Source organism: Aspergillus alliaceus (genome assembly GCF_009176365.1).
Source record: "Aspergillus alliaceus strain CBS 536.65 unplaced genomic scaffold BDW43scaffold_1, whole genome shotgun sequence".
Lineage (NCBI taxonomy): Eukaryota > Fungi > Ascomycota > Eurotiomycetes > Eurotiales > Aspergillaceae > Aspergillus > Aspergillus alliaceus.
Genome location: NW_022474684.1, coordinates 1,185,090 through 1,208,621, shown reverse-complemented (window position 1 = coordinate 1,208,621; position 23,532 = coordinate 1,185,090). Strand labels below are relative to the sequence as shown.

The window sequence follows — 23,532 nt, the reverse complement described above, 5'->3', positions numbered from 1 at the left end:
TGTTACTATGCTTTTCCTGCTAATGACATACTGTTCTTACGGTGGCCATAACATAAGACTCCTTATGTGGCTTCCGATGAAATGAAGCTCGCCAGGCTCCAGTACCAAACGCCCTATCAGCAAACCGGATGAGGAGTTCAGGAGCCTTAGCATTGTCAGAGCCGGGAACAGAAACAGGTGTATCAGCTATATCGGACTGTTATCGATGATACTCCTTAGAGAAGATATGGTCAGGTTCTTTTGCTGAAGTTTTATGATGGTAGTTGTAGGATAATCAAGGGAGAAAATAGACGCTTCTGAGATCGATCCAAATTATCATATCACTATGATATTTGCTTTCTTGCACAATACCCTGGTAGGGGTACAAGTGTCCTTTATATGGGTGAGGTTATGCAAAGATCTTCCGTCCCATACAAAAGGCTCCGGGGAGGATTCCTATACACCAGAGCACTAGTGGCGACATTACTACAATAGCCCCATCCGAAGTACAAGCCTAATTTTCTTGTCATCTGCTGGGAAATTCTATTAACATAAAGGGTGAATATGCTACTGAGCCAGAAATAGGATGTAGGAAGGCCTGATAGATAACATTACTGTACATGTTTGGGTGGGACGAATTCCGAACTCACTAATGGAAGCCGATCAATACATAGCTCACAAAACTAGCCTACCTCTCACGATTTGGAGGGTAAGAATAAACAAAGCAGCGAGTTGTTTCTGGCGACATAAGTTCATACTATTATTTCATTGCATCTATATATTTTTTCAGGAATTTAATCATAGAAATGTCGCTGCTACGAGGCCTGGTTGCAGGGAGACTGCAAATTCGACAGAGTAGGGTTCTTAAAATAGCATTGCCATCAAGGTACTATACATCGTACAGCGTATATACAAGTCTATATAATACATGAGTGGGAGGTACAAAACAAGCAAATAAATATCAGGCTTGCTCCGAGTTTTATTTCCTTTCCTTGATCATATAGTCAAGGGACAGGAGTCTCTTTTCAATTATCCGTAGCGGGTTGAGGAGCACTCTCACCTGATTCCCAACCAGGGGCGCTGAGTCCGCGCCGTTTGAATTCCTCGTCGCTGACAATTGTCACCGTCTTGAACTTCCACTTGCCCAATTTGAGGAATAGGATATTGCCATCGACAATGAAATCTTTCGTCTTCTCCGACGGCCATGTCATAATTGGTGTAAAGGAGAGTTCGTCCGACATTGCGCCACTATCGCCCGGACGACTCCCAACATAGGCTCCTTTGTTTGAAACGATTCGATGGCCTTCACTCTTAGAAGAGACCAAGCCTGCGTGCCACAGGATCTTGTGGAAATTCTGGTTGTAGACTAGAGACTCGGGAAGAGTGACCTGGATGCTCGGCATGTTTGTGAAATTAGTTTGAGGCGCAAACTTGTTACCAGACTGAGGATTCACGAAGCCTGATGTCAGTGTCTGGGCAGGTGGACTAGAGTTTTTCTGCAAGGGAGTCGGTTCACCCGTCGACGAGCGTGAGCGGAACAATTGGCGATGTTGGAGAGCAACCGCATCCGCCTCTTGCTTGCCGTGGACGAGTTCTACAAATTCCGCAGCAAGCGCATGCTGCGCAATACGCTTGGATGGGTCCTTATTTTGCTCTTCCATAATCGTAGCAATTTCAGGCAGGGGTAGGAAGGTGAACATCTTAAGATAGCGTTCAACAACATCATCCGGAGTCCGAACAAAGAACTTCCATCTGTCAACGAACTATTCTATTATGGGGACATTAATGATACGCACCTGGTATAGCTCAAAAGTAGAGGTCATATCCTTGTCAAGCCAAACAGCGTTGCCGGCGGACTTGCCGAACTTTTCACCATTTGGTGCCGTCAGTAGTGGCGTTGTAAGCCCAATAGGTTTGTCTAGATCATTATCTAGAGAATCCTGTTCCTCCTGCATGACTGTATTCTTGCTGATGGACTTCACGGCATCCATGCCAAAGAGAATGTTTCCGTACTGATCAGTACCTCCAACTTGGACCTGAACTCCTTTCTTGAAAAGGACCCACCAGTCCCATGCCTGCATCAGTGGATAGCTGAACTCTGAGAACGACATCCCATCGCCTTTGGACAACCTGTTTTTGACACTAAACAATACGTCAGTAAACATGGCCAAGAAGGAAATGAAAACTAGGAACATACGTCTCTCTACCCAGCATAGGGCCGAGACGCATGTGAGCCCCAAGGTCCCGAAGCACTTCGATGAATGGCACTTTGTTCCACCATGTGTTATTATTCACCAAGGAACGTCTCCATGCCCACTTCTTCTCATATCCATGCCTCCTGCCGTATTGTTCAATGCTTGCGCCTAGCTTCTTGAGCTGCATGTGCATGCTGGCCATGTTCGCTTTTCGCACCGAGCTATGAACTTGCTCTCTCCCTTTCAGTCTTCCTGTTGGGTCACCAACGCGTGATGTGGCGCCACCAAGCTATTTTGAATTAAACAAGGTACGAGGGTTGATCTCGGGGCGTGTATACTTACCACAAATGTCACCGGTAAACCCCATACATAACCCCAAGCCAACACCATGAACGGTAACATATGGCCAACATGCAAAGAAGGAGCTGTCGGATCAACTCCAGCATACATTCCAGCCCTCTTTTGTGTAAATACTCGATGTAAAAGCTCCCGTTCACTGCAGGCCCAGACGAAACCAATTTAGTCAAAAATGCCCAGCAGATATTGATGGTAGCAATAGAACCTGGAAAAGCTCACCCAACAACATCATGGAGCAGACCTCTATCCTCAAGGTGTTGCACAAAGCTCTTCCTCTTCCCAGCTTCGATTTCTTCTGCGAACCTTGCCCACTCCTTCTTCGCCTCGTTCGTCCGCTGTATGTGCTGTTGTGTGATCCATCTCGTTTGCCCGGCGCTGGTAACACTGACCGCAATACTTACGGCAGGCTGACTGAGACCAGATTGAAAAGCAGTCTTCCGTAGGGCCGCAGCCGTCCGTATATAGTTACGAGTACCGTATACTGTCCGTTGAATCGGGGAGGAGACGACGCGGAGGCGCGCCGCGCGAGGCAGGGTTCCTAAGTGTGGCCTCATCAGACCGGGATATTGAACAACAATCGCAATCGGTCATGCAATTGGATGTGAAATCAAAATGGGATGTTTTTAGAACGACTGGTTGATATGCAGTAACTTTTGATCGGATCTCCGACGATAAGAAACGCTCCCCGACGGAGAATCTTTGATGCGGAACTGATTTCCTAATCGGTCAACATCACCTAGAATTGAACCCTTGGGAAGAATTCATGTTACTGGACCTCGTGCTTAGAAGTGGCCATATAAAGGAATCTATTATTTAAATACAGCACTGCGTACGTCTTCTAGGCTTTGAACACGAAACCACAGGGCTCGGACTACAGTCGTCGAAGGCGATCTAAAAAGGTACGCCAGAGGACAAAAAAATTCGTCAAATCATTTATTTTGAAAGTACTCGAACGGTACGTAGGTATATAATTAATTGAAAGCAATCTGTCGTTATGCAGAACCCCGTCATCAAGGCACAGCCTATCTAGAGACCGAAACCATTCAGGGGTCATTGACACACGACATGCTCCAGGGAGCAGAACACCACCAAGTAATGTATTGTATCAGAGATGTCTTCATCGCGTCCGTCAAGTAACAAGGTTGGTGTGCCGAACGCCTTTATCACACTCCCTCCATCCGGATCCAAACAGCCCTTAAACCCCGAAAGGAGAGCCGCAAGGTTCCAGGAGAAGAGATCGATCAATTAGAACACGCTAGACTTTCATCATCTGCTACATGTTAGTATTTGACGCACAACGGTCCCAAGGAAGACAAACGCATGTCTCACCTATTCAAAACTTGGAAGGATGGAGAAAGAAAATGAGACGCGGAATTTCGGAGATTTCTTTTGTAGTGGGCCGTCCAACGCTAGTCCTCCTTGGTTGGGCGGAAAGATACTGCCGCATATTGCGATTATTCGGAATTAATGGATCATCTTTCGCGGGCAAGATTGTTCTAAAATACTCTTACTCTTAGCCATTGAGTCTCTAATTGTTCTTTTGTGTCATCTTCGATCAATTATCCCCCTTCAAATCTTAGTCTCTCACCCCAGAATGATATTGAGCAGAGCGGGGCGTCTTTCCCCGCGCCTTTGCTCAAGCTATATCGAGATCTCGAACTATCTCCGCAGCGGAAGAACTGGATTCAGAGGAGGGCTTCGTGGTCGTATCTCTTCCCCAAGATTATTTTACACTAGAACAATCCTTCATAACCAACTTGATACTCAGGGAGAGCGCCCGGCCTTTCTAGAGCAATACAAACAAGCAGGTACCTATGATATTCAATCCTGATATCTTGACCTTCGAGCAATCTGGAATACTAATACCTTATTTGAAATAGTTGAATTCCCTGCCGCCACATATGACTTTGAGACGTTCCTTTCCCGGGCTACTCCAGACCAAGAAGTGGTGCTTCACGGCTATCTTGGAGCCCGCAAAGACCTTTCCAAAAAGCTTGCCTTTGTGCGCTTAACAGACCCAACGATGCAGCACAGTATCCAGCTAGTATCACTCGCTAAGAATGGCGCATTGGAGAAGCTCAAGGCTGTCAGAGCAAACAGTCCAGTTGCTGTTCGAGGGAAGGTCAAGGCTAAGCAGGCGAAAGGATCTGAGATAGAGCAGACCGATCCCTGGGAAATCCAGGTTGATGATATTCGGCCTCTTAACGACTTCCCCAGTGATATCATAATGAAGTCCGACACTGTCTTTGCCCCAAAGCAGCGGTTTCTACAACTCCGATCCGATAGCGAATTGCGTAATGCGCTACGCTTCCGGGCTCAAGTGCACAATGTCTGCAAGGAAGAGTTGGAACAGTGCCGGCCACCGTTTGTGGAGATCGAGACGCCTCTTCTGTTCAAGTCGACACCTGAAGGTGCTCGTGAATTCCTTGTGCCAACCAGAAAGCGCGGCCTAGCATATGCTTTACCCCAAAGCCCGCAACAGTATAAACAGATCCTGATGGCAAGTGGGATACCAAGATATTTCCAATTCGCGCGCTGTTTCCGCGACGAAGACCTTCGTGCAGACAGGCAGCCAGAGTTTACTCAGGTAATGACGCTCCTCACCGTAACTCACTACATTCAATAAATAACACTAACTATAACACTAGCTCGATATGGAAATGTCCTTTGCGACTGGAGAGGACGTTATGCGCACGGTGGAAGGAATTATCCGCAGACTGTGGTCAACTTTAATGAAGGATCCCGCACCGTCGGGCCCATTCGAACGTATGTCCTATCAGGATGCCATGAGTCGATATGGCTCCGATAAACCCGATACCCGGTTCGGAATGGAGATTTCGCGAATTGAGCATCTTCTTCCAGTAGACCTTGTCAGCAAGATTACTCCCATACCCCTCCCTATAGTTGAGGTTTTCAAACTCGAAAACAATGACAACGATCCTGCTGCTATGTCAGAATTTATCACTCAGTTCCTCGACTCCCCGGCTGGTGCACCCTTCAACAACAACCCAGAAGGCGGCCCAGGCATCTTCGTATACGATGCAAAGAAGCCCTTATGCGGCTTGCAGCCGTTTGGCTTCGAGGCTGCCGAGTTCTTAGAAGAGACTCTCGATCTCGACCATGGCGACCTCATCGTAATTCAAGCCCGTGAAAATGCCCCCTTCGCGGGCGGCTCGACCCCAATCGGTGACCTCCGCCGAGCACTCCAGTCCACAGCAGTCTCTTCCGGATTCAAACCCGCCCCTGCAGGCTTCGATTTCCGCTGGATAGTCGAATTCCCCCTTTTCTCTCCTTCGAGTGACTCCGAGCCAGGCCAAGGCGGCGCCGCCGGAATATCTTCCACCCACCACCCTTTCACGGCCCCCAAGACCGCTGCGGATGTCGACCTCCTTCTTACTGACCCCACAAAGGTTGTTGCAGACCACTACGACCTTGTCGTCAACGGCGTCGAACTTGGCGGCGGCAGTCGCCGTATACACGACGCTGCAGTCCAGGAGTTCATCCTCCGAGACATTCTCCAAATGCCTGCTGAGCGGTTAGCGGACTTCTCGCACCTGTTGGAAGCTCTGCGAGCCGGATGCCCCCCACACGCTGGTTTGGCACTGGGATTCGACCGTCTTGTTGCCGTGATGCTAGGCAAGGAATCTGTGCGAGACGTTATTGCATTCCCGAAAATAGGAAAAGTCGGAGAGGACCCGATGGTGAAGGCGCCGAGCGTTATGACTGAGGAGGCACTGGAAACGTATCATCTTCGACTCAAGGAGTGATCTTTATCCTAGGGCCGCGTTTAGCTAGAAGCTGTATATATATGGTGGGTCTGTACTGTAGATAGATGTGATATGATACCCGATCTCTTCTCAAGTTTCTGAAATGCTAGTGTAGCGGAATTTTGGGGCCTTCTGGCTAATGAATATTGATGAAATAATGCAAGGCACAGGACGGGGTTCATAGCTCTATATACCTATAGTTCGGAGATGTCAAAGAGGACAATCATGTCTGTTATACAAAACGCCATCACCGTACCAAAAGGGAATCAATCTAATACACAGGAAACCAAGGCAAAGCTACATTGAAAGATATCACTTGAGTAACTATGCCGTACTGGCAGAATGGGAACCAGCCACGGATTCGGACTGGGACGCGATCTGTTTTGTCGTCTCTCCATCTTCGACTTCGTCGTAGTAAATATAGTCATCCTCGTCTTCCTCGGGCTGGCCGAAAATGTTCCTCCAAACACCATCCCACAAACCTTTTTTTGTCACCAGGCCGCCAACCAGGAGGATCGGAAGTTGCCAGATACTAGCCCAGAACAAACCCCGGGCTGTGCCATTAGCGCCCGTGTGTTTCCAGAAACGGTATGCCTCTTTCACCAGCCAACCATTTGCAACAGTGCTACTGACCAAGAAGGCTGGGTTAACGACACCCACCCACCAAAGGCCGATGGAGAGGGGGAACATGATAATGGAATAACGCAATGCGACGCGGGCATTGTGAGCTGGGTTGACCCAGCAAAGCATCTTGTATCCGGCTCTCTTGTATTCATCCCGAATAAGGTGAGATAGGGCATTGAAATGGGGAAATTGCCATGCGAAGAGAACACCTCCAAGCAACCATCCGCCAATGCTATCTTTGCTGAAGAGCATGTCGCGCCACGTATCGTGGCCCGTGGTCGCGGTCTGGCCTGCCGCTGCGACCCAGCCCATCAAGGGAGGGATAAGTCCCACGACTGCACCAACCCAGGTATTAATTACGTGTATACGCTTTAGTGGTGTATATACAAAAGCATATAAAGCGATATTACTGGCCGAGAGAGCAGTCACAGTGGGGTTGGTGCCGAAGTAGAGCAGAGCAAGACCCGAGGCGGCGGTTGCTACGGCGAACACAAAGGCAGCACGGTTGGAAACTAGACCACGGACAATGGGCCGATTTCGTGTTCGCGACATAAGTGCATCATACTTGGGCTCGAACATCATGTTCAACGTGTTGGCGCTACAACATGAAAGGAATGTCCCCGCTGTGAGGTAAAGGAAGGTAAGTGTTGAGGTTGATAAGGTAGGAAGCGGCGTCATCGATGGGTCGAGCGCAAGGAGAGATGAGATAGGATACATTCCATAGGCAGATGTCGTAGAAAGGACGATCAAAAATGAAAGACGAGGTTTAGTAAGAGCAAAGTAGGCGGCTAATTTGCGGCGGATAGAAGTTTTGGGAAGTGTCGATGAAAGGTGCGATAACTGCGCGGAGGCATCTAACGGGATAGCATGTTCTGTTTCACCGTTTCCAGAGGCCTCTTCCTTCAAACGTTTCCTCCTACGATGAGGCAATTCCGATTGAATTGATCCCGTGGAGGCCGACCCCGCCTCGACGTCGTTTGTTGACGCATTGGTCGAATTCGCTCGAGCGGAACCGGCGGGGGATAACGAGGGGAGAGCGCCATCTTTGTTCAAGGTACCATCAATCCCTCGATTGGCAGAGAAATAAGTCTTCTGGAGAACGGAGGAAGGGGATTGATTATTTGCAACGCTTGACTGCAATCGCGCGGACGAGAGGAAACTGCGGAGTGCGGAGGGCGGAAGTGGACGACTATGGCGTATGAGACATTGCGAACAGACAAGTGAAGGATCCCGGGCCGATCCTAGCCTCCTAAAAGAGGAACGGAGGAGGATCATGGCGAATGGGACATTAAGCAGGGTTGTTAACTGGTCATAGACCTGGGAAAGCGAAGTATGAATTCGATTGCGACGGAGAAGAATTCCTTCGCCTGGCGGGAGAGACCAGAGCCGCAGTTCGGAATGTTTGTCTGACAGCTATCAACTTTCCATTTTAGAAAATAAAGTTCCTTCCTCAGACTCTCACCTCGGCGAGCTGGGCTTAACCTTTAACTCTCATATATATCTCCATCAGACAACCCTAAAGATGGCCGCTTCTATTATGGAGCCCCTCCAGCAAACTATCATCAACCCCCTTCAGCCTTACCTCCGTCCGATCGTCTCATCCCTACCGCAACCTGTCCACGATACTGTCGTCTCGCTGATCGGATCATCCTGCCACAACGCCCTTTTACTGGATCTCAATGTCATAAAGGATCCTGCCTGCACGTCACTGGCTATCTCTAAAGTGTTAGGGATTGCCATCGTGGGCGCCAGCGCTATCGTGAAAGTCCCCCAGATTCTTAAGCTGATCGGATCTCGCTCCTCGGCCGGCGTGTCCTTCGTCTCGTACGCTCTCGAAACCGCTAGCTTGCTCATCACCTTGTCCTACAGCGTGCGCAACCAGTTTCCTTTCAGCACCTTTGGCGAGACCGCATTGATTGCCGTACAAGATGTGGTGGTGGGTGTCCTGGTGTTGACCTTTGCCGATCGACCAACTGCTGCTGCGGCCTTCATTGCGGTCGTTGCGGCGAGTGTGTATGCTTTGCTGTTCGATCAAACCCTGGTGGATGCACACACCATGTCGCTTTTGCAGGCTGGTGCTGGTGCTCTAGGTGTTGCGAGCAAGCTGCCTCAGATCGTTACCATTTGGCGTGAGGGAGGTACTGGACAGTTGAGCGCTTTCGCTGTATGTTACTCCGTCGCCTTGGCCCTTCGCTACGTTATATTTGCAACTAACATTGATTTAGGTGTTCAACTATCTTGCCGGTTCCCTGTCTCGTATCTTCACTACCCTCCAGGAGGTGGACGACAACCTGATTCTGTACGGGTTCATTGCTGGCTTCAGCCTGAATTTGATCCTGGCAGCTCAGATGCTGTACTACTGGAAGACTCCAACAAAGGCCAAGAAGCAGAAGAAGGCAGCTCCGAAGACGGTGGAGAAGACCCCTATTGCACAGAGGTCGAGCGCATCTCCCAAGCCTGCATCTCCCAGGCCGTCCGGAAAGACGCCCACTACACGACGCCGTGGATAACTTCGTTATTTTTTACTTGTTTTTTTTCCATACGCAGTTTCAATGATACTACTTAATCCGCTTTCGTTCGTCGAAGTTACCAAGGAACTCCCACACATATTCCCATTCGTAACCCCGTACAAAACCACCCAATAATTATCACCGTTTCCCCGGCGAAACCCCAGTAGTCATATACCTCAAAATATCCTCCAACGGCACAGCCGGCTCAACAGCTACCTGCTGCTGCGCCGCCGCCGAAACAGGCGCAATATCAAACTCAAACCCAGCCCCAGCCGGCTGCCTCCTAACCCCCACAATCTCCATCTCATCCTCCTCCTCCCCCTCCTCCCCCTCCTCGCTCTCACTCTCACTCCCCTCATCCTCCAACACCCTCGCCAGCCCGGTCACAACATTCTGCACCCCCATCTCCCGCTCCTCGAGCGTAAAATTCCCTCCCCAATTTCTCCGCCTCGCCTCCTGATTCGCCTCGACCGGTGCCCAATCCCACAACTCCGCGAGCTCAGCCTCCAATAACCCGGATTTATCCTCGAGCGCCGACGTCCCCGCCTTGCGACCGCGTGCAACCCAGTCCTCAACGCGGGGGTCCAGTTTCGTCCGCAGAACCTGTTCAAGCGTGTGAGCTTGCGTCCGACCCGGGAAATCAGGGCCCGGGTAGGCAACGAGCGAGGTGAGAAGGTCACGGTTATCGGAGAGGTGTTCGGAGACGCTGAGGAGGTTGTTGGAGATGATGCTTGCTTGGGATTGGAGGGAGGACCTTTTGATATCTTGTTAGCTGCTGCTGCTTCTTCTTCTTCTTCTGCTTCTTCTCCTTTCTTGGAATTCAGGCTGATTGGGTATTGGTAGAATTGGATCTTTGATTGGGATTGCGATTGGGTTTAGAGAGATGTATGAATGGACATACCATGGTGGTAGAGGATCGCCGCGCTGGAGACTTTGCATTAGGGACCCGATGGAGCGCGTGAGCTGGATGAGTCGCTGGCGGGATTGTTCGAGAGTTTTGAGCTGTTCTTGTGTTGGGGCGGCCATTTGGTCTTGTTTTGGGGGTTGTGGTAGTGTTTGGTCTGGTGTTGAGATCTTTGAAGATTGATTGTGGTTCAATTGATAGCTGAGAGGAGTTGGCCTGATGGGGTTTAGTGTCGGGTTTGCCCGTTTTCCCCTCGAATTTATGGAAACGATAAACAACACAGTGACTTTAAGGTCCTTGCTCTGTAGATACCGACTCACTCTCCCTGAACAACAACAACAACAACGGCCTTAATCAGTTAATCTTTTCCATTGTGTCTGCCTAAAATCCTGCAGACTTCTATTATTATCATCTTCATCTTTGCACGGGGGTGATTGGAGCTTGGCTGTGTGATGTGAAACTCTTAGACGCTTGTCGGTCCAATCTAGTCGTGCCTTGCCGTGTTTATTTTTAGATCCCTTCACATCCTTTGTGGGAGGGAAAGTTGCTCTCGACTGGTCTGTGTTTGGGGGGGTGCAATGGTATATATAGCGGTTATTTGCTCTCAGAGCGACGCTCTGTTTTCTCCGATTACTTGTGTGTGGTTTGTATGCAAAAATTGATATATATTTCGAAGGACTATGATTAATGACATGAGGTGGAAGTCGACTTGGACTTCTAGAGGATGCGAAACGATCAAGGAATGGAAGGGTATATCGCGACACATCATCGGGTCATGAAAACAGCATTAACGACATTCAAAACGCCAACGCAGACAGTGTCGGTAGTGCACTTGGCGTGGGACTACTGACATGCATGGAACCATACTTCATTCAACACATCAACCAGGGGACACTTTATGAGAAGTAGTCTATCACCGTGGCCGACGTTACTGCTTCTGCTTAGAGTCACCACCAAAATACTCCCGCGCCTTCTGTTTTTCTCCCTCCGGGGTCAGGTTTAGGGGGGTTGCGACTGCGGACTCGGTTACCTCGGACAGCTTCTTTGAGTATCCAACATCATGGTATCGTCCGTCGTTGTCGACGAAGTTGAAGCCTTGCTGCTGCTGCGCAAAAGCTTGCTGGTACATAGCTGGACTGTACATTTCATGGTAATTAGCCCAGTTTGTGTGTCCGGGTGTACTGATGCCAGTGTCGTTCCACCGAGCGTGGAGGTGGCTAGATTGGCGCTGCCTGCGGGCCTTTCTACGGCGCCACCGAATAAAGAAGAAGCAGCATATGGCAAGTGCACAGAGCAGAATCACAAACCCTAGGATTGGGAGGGCTATTACCAGCGCCAAGTTGACCCCGGAGCCAGTGGAGGGTGGGTTGATGAGATCTACCGTGGAGGATGGTAAAAGTGACTCGCTGAAAATCCTCGTTGGAGTGATGGGGAATGCAAGACCAGTGGGTGTCCGGAAGTGGCAGTTATAGCGGAGGGCTTCAAGGACTGCGATTCCAAAGGCTAAGTCAGATCTGCTTTGCCATCCAATATTTAGAGGACCCGGGATTAACTCACAGTTTGCCATAAAGACCTGGGATTGGCCATTGGTCGGATCTTGGGTTTGTGAGATCGTGAAATTGTAGCAATGCTCGCACTTGGTGATGAGATTGTCGGCGAACGCATTAGTACCACACCAGGTGTAGAAATTGTTGGCATTCGGGTCTTTCAGGTCAAACTCGAGCGCTGTATCCAGCGGTTGACAATTTACCGTGCACTGCGTGGAAATATTGTTCACCTGCGCTGGATAGCCATAGACACACGAGGTGAACGCATAACGAAGATTGTCTGGAACGGTCCGCTGGTGTCAGAGAGAGAGAGAGAGAGAGAGAGAGAGTACTAGCAGGATAATCCCTGATATACTTACAGAGTCCCCAGTCCACGTCCGTTTCCCCAGAAGAGTCATCATTATAAGTGCTGCGCAATTGACAGTCGACACACTGCTGGAAATGCGACCCTTTGCTGGTCATGGAGAAATCGGTATCGAGACAAGCAATCTCAGACCCCGTAGTATTGGTCGACTGTCTATTGCAAACGCCTGCACATGGCGATCCTGGTGCGGTCCGTAACGCCACCACTAATGGACTCAGCAGAAACAGAGCCGCCCAAATAGACGTAGATCTCGGATGTAGAGGGCCGAGCATCTTGGTGTATCGGAATCGATCTCCAGAAACTGCCAGCACTACGACAGCCAAGAGGATAAGCCCACCCGCCGTTCTGGCATTTAAAGCTCGGGTCAACAGCGGGACAGCACAGTATATGAAGAGAGGGGAAGCCGCCTCGATGACCAGAAGACGAAGATAGAAAAAAGGGGAAAGGAGGAGTTGAGGGTTTGAATTACAATATCTGCACGCCGAGAAGGAGGCTTTGTTCTGTACCTTGGTGGGATTGATAAGGCACAGAGTCGCATCCGTGGCACCATGATGGTACACATCGAAGCATCCCCAAACTAGTCAAGACCGATCAAGCATGCAGTGTGCAGCCGGGCGCTAAGCAGTGTTGGAGAGAAGGGCGATCGTTGCCCAGTGACAAGTCGGTTCGTGTGATGAAGCGTGACGAGTGATTGGCAAGCGGTGATTGTGATTGTGACGGATGCTGCAGCACCTTATTTCTTTTCCATTCGTTGGATCTCCCATGAACCCCTCATCTTCCTACCATCGATCTTTGTTTTTATTGGCGGAGGCAGTGAGGTTCAATACCAACTCTTTCTTGACCTTTCGGAAGTCCCCTCCGATCATGGTTTCCTTGACTTGGGCGCTTAGAGGTATCTCAAGTCACACTGACCCTGCATTGCATGGATCTTTTAATTTATTTTTTTTTTTTTAAAAAAAAAAAATAAATAAATAAAAAAAAGATATTCATTCATCAATAATAATAATATATCCTTCATAATAATCATCATCATACAGATCCTAGGATATACTAGACAGGATCCACCACAGATCCGGCGCAATCGATCATCATTGGCCTTTCATATACGTCGATCGAGGAAATCAAATCGCTCATATAGTCCGAAAAGAAAGGGTGATGGGGAGAAAATATTAAATAAGAGAAAAAATAAAAAAGAAAAGAAAAGAAAAGAAGCCTCTCCGATGAGTCAGGAACTAGGAAAACGCCACTATGCAAGTGAGTGTGCTTTCTCGCTGGTGGCACTAAGCGTTGGGGGGAAAGAAAAGAAAGAAAGAAAGACAAGAAAAGAAAAGAAAGACCCAAAAAATCCGAAGAAAATCATAGACCGAGTCGGTCTGAATTATCCCCGATGGATCGGCAAAATCAGTCCAGTCATTCTTGTGCTTAAAACGAAAAGTACGATTTATCCGTATAGCTCATCGTACGATGGGACCAACTCATGCTCTGCAACGGGTGCGGGTTTCGAGCGATGCAAATGCTTCACGTCGTGGGAAATTGGCCGGGTAACGGGCCGAGGTTCCTCGGACGGCACCGACGGGACAGACGACGTGTAACTCGTATGTTTCGAGCTGGAAGTGGCGGGTATAGAGGGGGACGGCTCGGTCGTCGCGCTCTGTAGACTACAGCGGCGCATTCGAGAAGTAACAGATAACGGGGGGGATTTGGAGGCCCGCGAATAGGCATCGCCTTCATGGGCTTTCGTACGAGATACATCTTTTAGGTGTCGCCCCTTGGGCCCACTGGGATTGGATACGGAACCCTCGTCCTCATCCGTCGAGCATTCGTCAGAGCTATCCTGGACTTGGGGATGAGGTCTCTGTCCCACTCGAGAAGTTGGGGCGGGTAGTTTTTTCTTAGAGCGTCCGTTTTGCGTCGTAGTGGCCCATCGGCATCGTCATGGCGGAATCAGTAGATGACTTGCGCTCTTTAAAATCCCCCGAAGGGAGCGTAGATGAATTTCGGGACGAGCGGCCCTGGGGATGGAGGGAATCAAATGACCCATGTCGTCGACATTGATCCAAACTTTTGCCGGGCATGGAATTAGGTGTTCCCACGGTCGATTGCTCATACTGACTCCAGGAGCCTGCGTTGGGGTAGGTGATAGCCACATCACCCCAGCGGGAGTGCAACTCGGAGGAAAGCTTGCGCTTTCTCCTTAATTTCTGGATAATTGGCGTCATGATTGCCAAAGGGCTTTTCATAAAATGAAGCCAGCCACACGGGGCGTTTGGGTAAGCGTGTGGGTGAGCAGCAGTAGTTCAAAAGTATTCGTCAAAGCTGTGCGTGACGCATACCTCAGGACTGGGGACGCTATCTACCAAGCTGCCAAGAAGAGGGTCAGAAGGCGATTTAGATGGAGGATGGAGAAGGATTAGACGAGCCGCTGTGCCTGCATGGGATAGTGATATAGTATCAGTATACGTCCGACGACGACATACCGCCCGTTGAATGATAGCTGCATATCTCCCCGAATTGGCTGACAGAGGGGAGGTCCTTCCCTGAAAAGCTGGACCTTCGAGGACGGGAGAGACAAGGTGAATTTGGTGCGAGTAGGAGACGCGTTATGGGCCCGGTAGTCTGGTTCGCCCCTCCTTTACACCCTTCTGGTGGAGAGGTTGACACGATGGAGGCCGAGAGAATAGCCTGGTCACCGCGGTGTTTTTGAACAACCGGTAATGATCACTGGTCCTGGGAAGCTGAGCCGGGCATGATTGCGACAAGGGAAGACTAAATGAGGGTCCCACGCCCAACTGGCATAGCCAACGAGGACCGGAGCCGACGAGGGGGTGAATATTACGGCGCAGTCATCTTGCTTCGACAGTCACCCCCAAAGGCATGGATGTTGATGCAAACAAGCGTGGGTCATTCTTGGCATGGCGCTTTCATGGCTGACAGCACGCTGGGAAAAGGAAACAATTAAATGAAATAATAGAGAAAATGGAGCTATGGCTTGGGAACAGGGATCTTGTCCAACTTCTTGTCGTTTAATAGGTATGTTGACCCCCGCAAGTGCAAGCGATGCAACATCACCGCACAGGGAAGGTGGACTATGACTGGAGGGGTGTCAGATGAGTTAATGAATTGTGTAGGATGGCTTCAAGGGACCAAAGTTTGTTTACCTGTCCACAGGCAATGATTTGCAAGCGGAATCATGATTCCTTCCGCTGCGGAGGGACGAAAAAGAGGGGGAGTCGTTGGCTGGTGGCAGATCAAGCACCCGGTTGATCGTCGCGGTTGAACCCGGACCACCCACCGAGCTTATCTACGCGCCGTGATGGAGTCGATGTGGGATGGCGTTAATCTATTAAACTCCCTTCGAGGTTAAAAGGATTGTGTTAATGCACTGCATCCGGACGGTTCGGGAGAGAGGGTGATTCTCATTAAATCAAGTGACGGTTTCTCAATCCTTGCCCTAATTCTCCCGATTGGGCGCATACGGTAAGAGGCAGGTAGCCTCAATCTCTGTACGACGGTGGTGGATGTACGTGGAAGTTATGGTTATTTAATGTTAAAAAAATTCTTTTTTTGCTGTTAACTATCTGATCCATCCAGAGATTATCTTTCCCAAAGAGAACCGTTATCGTCAACTGTCGATATGGAGAATCCCAGTAGACTTTCGCAATGACGATAACCCGTGACTAGGTCTTTCAGGATCATTTTTACTATACCTTTTTATTACTTAAGAAAAAAAATAAAATAAAATAAAAATAAAAATAAAATAAATAAAATCATTTATCCCTTTATACCTCCCTCTCTCACCATATGACTGGTCCATTCAGTCCTATTCGCCCAACCCAAGACAACCCTGCACCCTGCATACTACCAGGGTGTAGTACGAAGTATATTATTGTAGCCAACAAATCCAAGCGCCAACACCAGCTTCAATCAACGCTCCCTGTAATATGTCGGGATTCTAGAGTCATTTTACCCTCTTAGGGAATGCCCCTCAGAAGTACGAAGCCATCTAGACTAGTCAGGCCAGTCCCTACGTATCCACCAGTACTTTTCAAACCTCTTCAATCAGCCTTTCTGGGAGTGACCATATGACATAGTTATCTTTTGTATTCGCAATAACCCAATCCAGCTATTGCTCTTTCACCGAGTTGAGAAGGGAGAGGGGTTGGGGGGTCAACCCCGGTTCATCTGGCTGTTCTTCGAGACCTGGAACTTCACACTTGAGGCATACAGCATCTCGATGGTCATGACATTCTTCCTTAGACAAGCCATCTATCTCTACGGCCTTGTGAACATCCTTTGTGTCTCTTTACCTACTACTTTGGATCATCTTGTGTTGTTCTGGATAGGGCAACTGGTTGAGCCAGTATAGGATGCGTCCTAACCCTCGTCTTACTTTCACTTCAGTATCGATATCTCTTGTAAGCTGGCTTGTAACAGCTCATCCGACAAAACAGGTGAGTAAACAGTGCCAGTATGATGACCTTATCACTGGCTAATCGAACTTCAGCTCAAGTCTTGTTGGAATTCGGCATTCAAATATATTCGTGCTTGCAACCCACTAATTACATCGAAACATCACGAAGTCCGTGGATAACAGCTCACGACATAGTGACTCTCACGCTATCACCACGCAAGTTGCTACTTGCATGCACACCCCAACAACATGGGAAACTACATTGGTACGTCACAGAGATGGATTAATGATCATCAATTTCATTATCCCTAACGCCGTGGGACAGAAACACAGAGGTCGTTACCGTCATAAGCCCGTCACATCGTCCCTCCCAAGTGAAAGCAAGACAACCCGACGCAAAATAAATGAAAAGAAGAAGTAGAACACACCATCCCTTACGCCGTAATAACCCATTTATCCATCCCATTCCCAATTCCCACTCCCACGCTAACCAAACAAATAGATCCCTCCCATGGGCACAGGCCAATGCCTCCCAGACTTCACACAAAATTCGTGACCAACTTCGTAAGCACAGGCTTGGGTCGTCGAGGTGATTGAACACCCTCCAATGGCCTAGAAAAGTTGGTCGTGGAACTTTCCGACTCCATCGACCAGGCGCCTTCCGGCGACGGTCCCCGATGCTGTGCATGAGATGAGCTCCGCTGCGTTTCAGCCGGGCTGGTGTACTGTTGCTCGACGCCTCGGATGAACGAAAATGGTCGTTCCTCGAACACACCGATGGGATTACCCTGCATTGGGCGGTTTATTTGCATGGTAGGTGGTAGCTGACTGATGGTATGGTACTTTGATGGGTCGTAGGCCGGGATGGTGGTGTATGCCGGTGGTGGGGTGTCACCGGATAGTCTGCCGCGAGGGTGAGTATGGCTTTGCTCCTGCGGTTGACTATAAGAATGCATTGACGAGTGCGGTCGTGGCTGGTGATTGTCGGACGGGAATCCGAATCCCTGACGTTTGTATCCCGTTGGCCCGCGCATTGAAAGCATTTCCTCCTCGTATCGGCGGACGCGATACCATCTTCGTTTTCGAAGGAGAATAAACAGGGTCCCCGCCGTGACTGATAAAGGTATTAGTCACATGAATGATGGTGGGTATTATCTTAAAGGATCATTTAAGCTTACTAGCAATAGCTACAACACATCCTAAAACAACACCGACGATGATCGGGGTGGTGGACGAGTCACTCGATCTAGGCACCAACGACCTATTATGAAGAGGGAGAAACATCATATTGCCAACAAACGAGCAGGGTAAAAGGCTGGGGAGTGAGGGCTCTCGTGGAAAATCAACACTGAACTTCCCCTCCGCAGATCGAAAGAGCGGAGACCTCTCCATTAAAGAACCCAAGCTCACATCCCCAGCCTCGTTTCAGATTGAACTGTTTGAGACTTTTAAGTTCCGGTCAGAGCCCTAAGTCGCGGCTAGTATGCAGCAAGAGTCGGTGACAAAAGCAAGAACTCCCCCCAAAAATAGAAGGGATTCGGAATCATTGGTTGTCGACGCTCGGTTTCGGAGCTGCAAGCGCTCGGGTTGTCGTATCAGCGGCAATGGAAGGATCGCGCCCGCATTAGTTGATCTATTTTAAAAAGAGCATTCAAATGAGGAGAAGAAGAATGCCTAGCCAACGTGTATATGCTGGTTTGTTTCTAGATTCTAGAATCCTACGTGTTTCAAATGGGTGGTTGTTCATCGGTCGATTCCACGGTTCAATTTCTATCCTACTCTAACCCTAACTCGACATCCAAACACTAAACTAATCTACTCAGCATAAGCCCTATAAACCGCAATTCCCCTATCTGTATCAAAATCCAAACCGACTCCTTCTCCAACAAAAAACACATACCCCTCCCTCAAATCAAACAATTTCACAGTCTCAGACCCCTTAACCTCCAATCGCCCACACCCCCTCGTAACAAACAACAGACTCGGCCCGGAAACCCCCCTCTGCGACTCCCTCTCCCCAGCCCCAAGAACCGTAACAAGAACATTAAACTCCCCAAACGGCGGCGCATAAACGTCCGACCTACCAAGCGTCCCAATCTCACTCCTCCTCCGCGGCAAAACCGCCTCATCGACCCCATGCGGCTGAAAGCTTAACGCGCGCGTAAACAACTCCACATTATCCCGCTCCGCCCGCGGACAGAATCCCGTATTAAGTACATTATCAGACCGCGCCATGCACTCTATGATATCCCCGCACAGGTATGCGTGCATGCTATCCGCCGGGACGCAGACGGCTTCGCCTGGTCCCAGGGCCATGTAGTTCATTAGGAGAGCGGCGACTAAGTTCCCGTTGTCGAATTCAGTGTATTGTTTGCGGAGGCGGTCGAGGAGGCCTGGGATGTAGCGGTGTTTGCCGAATTGGGCTTCTGGGAGGTCTAGGAGGGAGGTTATTATTTCGGAGACTACGATGGGGGGTATTGTGAGGAGGGTTTTGCATAGATCGCGGAGGAGGTCGTTCGTAAAGGGTTGGTTTCCGGGGAGGAGCTGCTCGAGAGGTTTGAGCTTCATGATGGATTCGAGCTCGGGGAGGGGTTTGAAGCCAACGAAGAGCTCGAAGTTGGAGAGGGCGACGGCGATCTCGGGTTTGTGGTTAGCGTCGGCGAACTGGGAAGGGTTTTCTTTGTGGAGTTTTTCGGCGAGGGATTTGTTGGGATGAAGTTGGAGGGGGAGGGCTTTGGAGAAGGAGAGGATCTATTTTTTTTTTTTGATTTGTTAGATGTGTTTTGTAGAGAGTAGGGGGTTGGGAAGGGGTGTATGTACTTTAGGGAGGAAAGGGATCTCAGGCCCGTATTTGTCTAGGACTTGTTGGCCGACGAGGTGGGGGTTCTTCTTTAGATAGTCGGAGAGGAGCTCGCCTGTTGAGAGAAGCCGAGAGGGGACGGTTGGATACGTCCCCATCCACATCTGGGGATGTTAGATAATTTTGTTGTTGCTGTATACCGGTAAAGAGAGTTGAGATACCTCCGAGTAGGTTTGGTCGTCTTGTATATCTCCGTTATTGGGCGTCTTGGACCAGAGCTGACCGGCTGCTGAATTCTTTCCTTTCTTGCCCCATGGGTCATTCTGGATAAGTCATTAATTAGCTTTATTGAGTCGGATATTGGTCCGGGTGTGCTGTACCTTGACTCCGCATTGGAGTTGCACAACCGGCTCTGCCATTGTCGGGAATTGTGGACTTGGGTTCAGAATCAAATTCTAAGACAGATCTGGGGAATTAATTTAATCATTCAGTCATGAATACAAGAACAGAGCCCTTATTTATTGGCATTAAATGGCGGTCCTGCGTGGAGATGTCGTCATGAGGGCAAACTTCCCTTTTGGGCAATTTCAGGTCATGACTTCATAGCCCTGAACCCTAGACCGTATGATTTGATATCCAAGAACGAACTGGAACAACTTCTACCCCTTTTTCTCTAAGGTCCAGACAAGATATCATTGACGGTATAAATTCGGAATCCATGTTCCTTAATCGTCAGTCTGACGTCAGTCCCAGGAATGCTTATGAAGCATTTATCCTGCAAACGTACACAGCAACAGAAAGATCAACGCTTCATGATCCGTAGATTCGTACAAGTAATGCTGTCAACCACCAACGCCGTTCAAAGCCCTAATCGCAGAAAATTCTAACGCTCCAACGGCCGTACATATATACACCATCGTGATATGATCATTAATATATATAGTTCACGATTAAACCCGTTCATTTCATCCGTAGATATCCTCCGCATCAGGCACCATGGCCATGGTCATGCGCTTCGCAGCGCGAAGTCTCTTTTTCTCCAACGACGTACTCGTGTTTATATGCGATGCAATCGCCCACTCACTGAATTCACCGCTGCTCCTATATCCCGTTCGAGATGACTGGCGCGATCGGTCGAGTGGTTCTAGGTAGTAATCGTGCGTGTCCTCATACCGAGAGTCCCGGCGAATGTGTTGCCGCCTGGTCCGACCGTCTCGATCATCGTAGTTTGACTGTACGCTGTGTTGTGACCCGGTTGAATATCTTTCGCTGCCGGGTGAGGCAGTCGCAGCGCGCATGTCGGCAGGGATGTACCGGAAACGGGGCGAATCATGGACCCGGGAGGCCGCTGTCTCTGCTACTTGGGTCGGGTAGTCCTGGCTGATAGGTTTGTAGGCAAACTCAGTTCTCCGTTCAGCGTGGTGCAGAGGCTCCATTTCGGTTTGGTCATAGGTGACTTGCTTTGATCGAGGAGCCAAGCGGATGGAAAGCCGACGCGGGTTCAGCGTGCGCATGGAGAAGGAGGAGTTTTGCTTGCGCGAAAGACTAACTTCTGGAGATGAGGCTCCATCGTAGCTTTCTCGTGAGTCTCGGGTGGACCGGTGACTGTGTTCGTAACTTTTGTGAGAATATGGACGAGGGTTCTCGAGTTGATTCCATGCCCCCTCTGTCGGGGCTGAGATCGTTGCATCGCCCCACCGTTCATGGAGGGGTTTATATGACTCCGTCTTGCGGAATCGGCTCAGAGGCCGCTGGACGATGCTTGCCATGATGTAAAGTGAACGTGGTAGATGGGAGGGGGAAAACAATGGCAAGCTAAGGCTCGGAGGTACGTCAACCCAATGGCTGTGGGTGATATGGGGTATAATAATAAGAGAGGCCGATATGGAACTGCCCAGGGTACTAGGGATCACACGGACAACCCGATTGGAGAAGGTCACCGCGCAGAAACAAGAGGATGACGAAGAGGATGTCTGACGACAGTGAACGCTAACAAGTTGGTTGAAACGCGCAACAATGATAAAAGGCACGCCGAAGAACAAAAACTTTTTGAAGTATGAAACAAAAACAGCTTCAACTCAAGAAAAGGTTCATCGACTGATGATATGCCTTGCAAGCACAGGCCAAATGTGTAAACCCAGAGGGATTTGCCCAGGCTGATGCTCGAGCAGCATCGTGGCGGAGCAGTGAGTATAAAAGCTTGTCCGCGATCCAAGGGTTTCAATGATGGTTCTTTTTTTGGTCTCATGTCATCGAGAGTGCCAGCGTCATGCATGCAATGCAAAGATAATCTGTGCGACGCAAAATGGTGGGTGTTGCCAACATTAGAAGCAGTCCTCTGATCAACACCAGGTAGCCGCCGAGATAGGTGGGAGAAAAGCGGGCAGGTGCATTAGCCTCCGCGTCTGGAACGACGCATTGATCGCTGATTGATTGAAGAGGTCTTAAATCCTGTTCCATTCTTAGCAAATTGTCGATGATTGTCTAGAATTAATTACCTTGAGCTCAGGAATTAGTCCCGAGCTAACTCTGCATAATTCGGCCAAATTTAGAATCCTCCCAAGCGAGGCGCCCAAGTACCCCTCGACCAGGGTGGTAAAACACACCTCCTTCTCAGCCTGATCAAGACGACTATTATTAGTCGCAAGCCATAATCTGTATGGTGGGTAATATTAGCAGCAACTTTCATGTCCAAGGTGGTATAGGCGCTTGCAACCTATTGGATACCGATGTGTTGCTCTACATCTGAGGACGAACCATTGGGAGAGGGAAAATTTACGAGGAAATGATGGAAGTGTTTAATTTAGGAAGCTGGTTGAGAGCAGTATACCCGTATCTTAAATCATAAGACCTATGCCAATGGCCATAAATTATATAAAGCTAGGGCTACCGGGGTTGCGCAGTTACGTTGCACTATGGAGAACAGAAACCGTTGTTGATTATTCTATTCTAACACACGGTCAATGAACAAAAATAAAGGATGTTGGATAGGTGCATGGATTCCAAGTTGGTGTTAATTATATGCGCGGACTAATTGCCATAATATAAGGGACTTAATTTGGGAACCGCCAAAGCGCTTGGCCCAGGTAAAGAGTTGCTGGACGATCCAGACCCCATGGCCTTAAGAGGTACGTATTCAATACATTAGTCTTCCACTTGCAGTATAGAGGTTCTCATATACAGCTTCTATTCCCTTATAGAATGCAATCGAGCATGTTTGAGTGACTTCGCAGGAATATCCATAACTTCCACTTAACCAAAGGAGATCCCCCTATTCCTACCCAAGCCGCTAAATAAATACAATATACTGGATTTCCCAGGCTCTATTCAAGCTCAATATCATGCGGCAATGTAGTTCCTTATCGCATGCCCATTCTCCTGACTACCAATCGACCACCATGGACCTCACTGGATCTCTCCTCACCTTCCTGACCATTGCCTTTCATGTATATCGGATTCACGATCCCGTGTGCTCTAGGATACGGACCAATGTATCTCAGTCCTTCTCGGGACCCTCTTAGGATCGCCAATCTCATGGAAGCCATGGAAACAGATCGGCAGAAGTTGGTTCCCGAGCTGATTGAGCGACGGGTCCAACAGATGGCGAATATCTAGGTCGCTACGTCTCCATCTACAATATGTGCGTTGGCTTCGGTGAGGATGTCCTGGCCTTTGATAATAAGAATATCCAAGGCATCCTAGCGACCCAATTTAAGGATTTCTGTTTGGGTTTGGGGAGACAATACCGCCTGAGACCTTTTTTTTGGCAAACATATTGGAACATTCGATTATCCTTGTGGTTGTCAATCTACACGCTCTGGTTAACTCTTTGCTTGGCTAGTGGATTCTGAATTCTGTCAGAGAGGTGGTGAATATATATGTTGTGGACCAGAATATTAGCGCTAGGCCACGAAGACTTGAATTCTATAAAAAGATATTATAGTATAACTTTTGATTAACATATGTCTGTAAAGGGGTTTCCTAACTTCAAAGTGAACACATGATATGACAGTTTTGAAGAGTATCATGTAACAGCAAGATATATATATATAGAATATAAATAAAAAAAGAAAG

General features: G+C 49.0%; 10 protein-coding genes across 10 annotated transcripts; 2 read left to right on the top strand and 8 right to left on the bottom strand.

Moving 5' to 3' along the window:
• Positions 1-825: 825 nt before the first annotated feature.
• BDW43DRAFT_258863 (tyrosine--tRNA ligase MSY1) lies at positions 826-3,155 on the bottom strand. Its single transcript, XM_032040026.1, has 5 exons — positions 2,751-3,155; positions 2,517-2,670; positions 2,177-2,463; positions 1,776-2,121; positions 826-1,724 (listed from the first exon to the last, which is right to left on the bottom strand). Exons 1-5 carry the CDS (start codon positions 3,083-3,085, stop codon positions 1,005-1,007), a joined length of 1,842 nt encoding a protein of 613 aa, XP_031906514.1. The 5' UTR covers positions 3,086-3,155; the 3' UTR covers positions 826-1,004.
• Positions 3,156-3,348: 193 nt separating this feature from the next.
• BDW43DRAFT_258861 (uncharacterized protein) lies at positions 3,349-3,860 on the bottom strand. The gene has a single exon (XM_032040025.1). The coding sequence runs from the start codon at positions 3,583-3,585 to the stop codon at positions 3,403-3,405; it is 183 nt and encodes a 60-aa protein (XP_031906513.1). The 5' UTR covers positions 3,586-3,860; the 3' UTR covers positions 3,349-3,402.
• Positions 3,861-4,047: 187 nt separating this feature from the next.
• BDW43DRAFT_9963 (aspartate--tRNA ligase MSD1) lies at positions 4,048-6,367 on the top strand. The gene is made up of 3 exons (XM_032050824.1): positions 4,048-4,339; positions 4,412-5,118; positions 5,180-6,367. The coding sequence occupies exons 1-3, from the start codon at positions 4,126-4,128 to the stop codon at positions 6,296-6,298; spliced, it is 2,040 nt and encodes a 679-aa protein (XP_031906512.1). The 5' UTR covers positions 4,048-4,125; the 3' UTR covers positions 6,299-6,367.
• A 1-nt stretch (position 6,368) lies between these two features.
• cox10 (protoheme IX farnesyltransferase) lies at positions 6,369-8,258 on the bottom strand. Its single transcript, XM_032050823.1, has one exon. The coding sequence runs from the start codon at positions 8,195-8,197 to the stop codon at positions 6,623-6,625; it is 1,575 nt and encodes a 524-aa protein (XP_031906511.1). The 5' UTR covers positions 8,198-8,258; the 3' UTR covers positions 6,369-6,622.
• A 115-nt stretch (positions 8,259-8,373) lies between these two features.
• Positions 8,374-9,501, top strand: BDW43DRAFT_9912 (putative monosaccharide-P-dolichol utilization protein). Its single transcript, XM_032050818.1, has 2 exons — positions 8,374-9,086; positions 9,148-9,501. The coding sequence occupies exons 1-2, from the start codon at positions 8,445-8,447 to the stop codon at positions 9,430-9,432; spliced, it is 927 nt and encodes a 308-aa protein (XP_031906510.1). The 5' UTR covers positions 8,374-8,444; the 3' UTR covers positions 9,433-9,501.
• Positions 9,502-9,529: 28 nt separating this feature from the next.
• On the bottom strand, positions 9,530-10,667 carry med8 (RNA polymerase II mediator complex subunit MED8). The gene is made up of 2 exons (XM_032050817.1): positions 10,334-10,667; positions 9,530-10,186 (listed from the first exon to the last, which is right to left on the bottom strand). Exons 1-2 carry the CDS (start codon positions 10,456-10,458, stop codon positions 9,571-9,573), a joined length of 741 nt encoding a protein of 246 aa, XP_031906509.1. The 5' UTR covers positions 10,459-10,667; the 3' UTR covers positions 9,530-9,570.
• A 6-nt stretch (positions 10,668-10,673) lies between these two features.
• On the bottom strand, positions 10,674-13,228 carry BDW43DRAFT_258856 (uncharacterized protein). The gene is made up of 3 exons (XM_032040024.1): positions 12,243-13,228; positions 11,894-12,163; positions 10,674-11,824 (listed from the first exon to the last, which is right to left on the bottom strand). The coding sequence occupies exons 1-3, from the start codon at positions 12,517-12,519 to the stop codon at positions 11,265-11,267; spliced, it is 1,107 nt and encodes a 368-aa protein (XP_031906508.1). The 5' UTR covers positions 12,520-13,228; the 3' UTR covers positions 10,674-11,264.
• A 911-nt stretch (positions 13,229-14,139) lies between these two features.
• BDW43DRAFT_305438 (uncharacterized protein) lies at positions 14,140-14,466 on the bottom strand (the record flags this gene model as incomplete). Its single annotated transcript, XM_032045797.1, has 1 exon — positions 14,140-14,466. One exon carries the CDS (start codon positions 14,464-14,466, stop codon positions 14,140-14,142), a length of 327 nt encoding a protein of 108 aa, XP_031906507.1.
• Positions 14,467-17,197: 2,731 nt separating this feature from the next.
• Positions 17,198-17,945, bottom strand: BDW43DRAFT_305437 (uncharacterized protein; the record flags this gene model as incomplete). The annotated part of the gene is made up of 2 exons (XM_032045796.1): positions 17,198-17,772; positions 17,837-17,945. The coding sequence occupies 2 exons, from the start codon at positions 17,943-17,945 to the stop codon at positions 17,198-17,200; spliced, it is 684 nt and encodes a 227-aa protein (XP_031906506.1).
• A 528-nt stretch (positions 17,946-18,473) lies between these two features.
• Positions 18,474-21,227, bottom strand: BDW43DRAFT_317746 (RmlC-like cupin domain-containing protein; the record flags this gene model as incomplete). The annotated part of the gene is made up of 4 exons (XM_032048578.1): positions 18,474-19,409; positions 19,479-19,622; positions 19,680-19,781; positions 20,454-21,227. 4 exons carry the CDS (start codon positions 21,225-21,227, stop codon positions 18,474-18,476), a joined length of 1,956 nt encoding a protein of 651 aa, XP_031906505.1.
• Between the last annotated feature and the right edge of the window lie 2,305 nt (positions 21,228-23,532).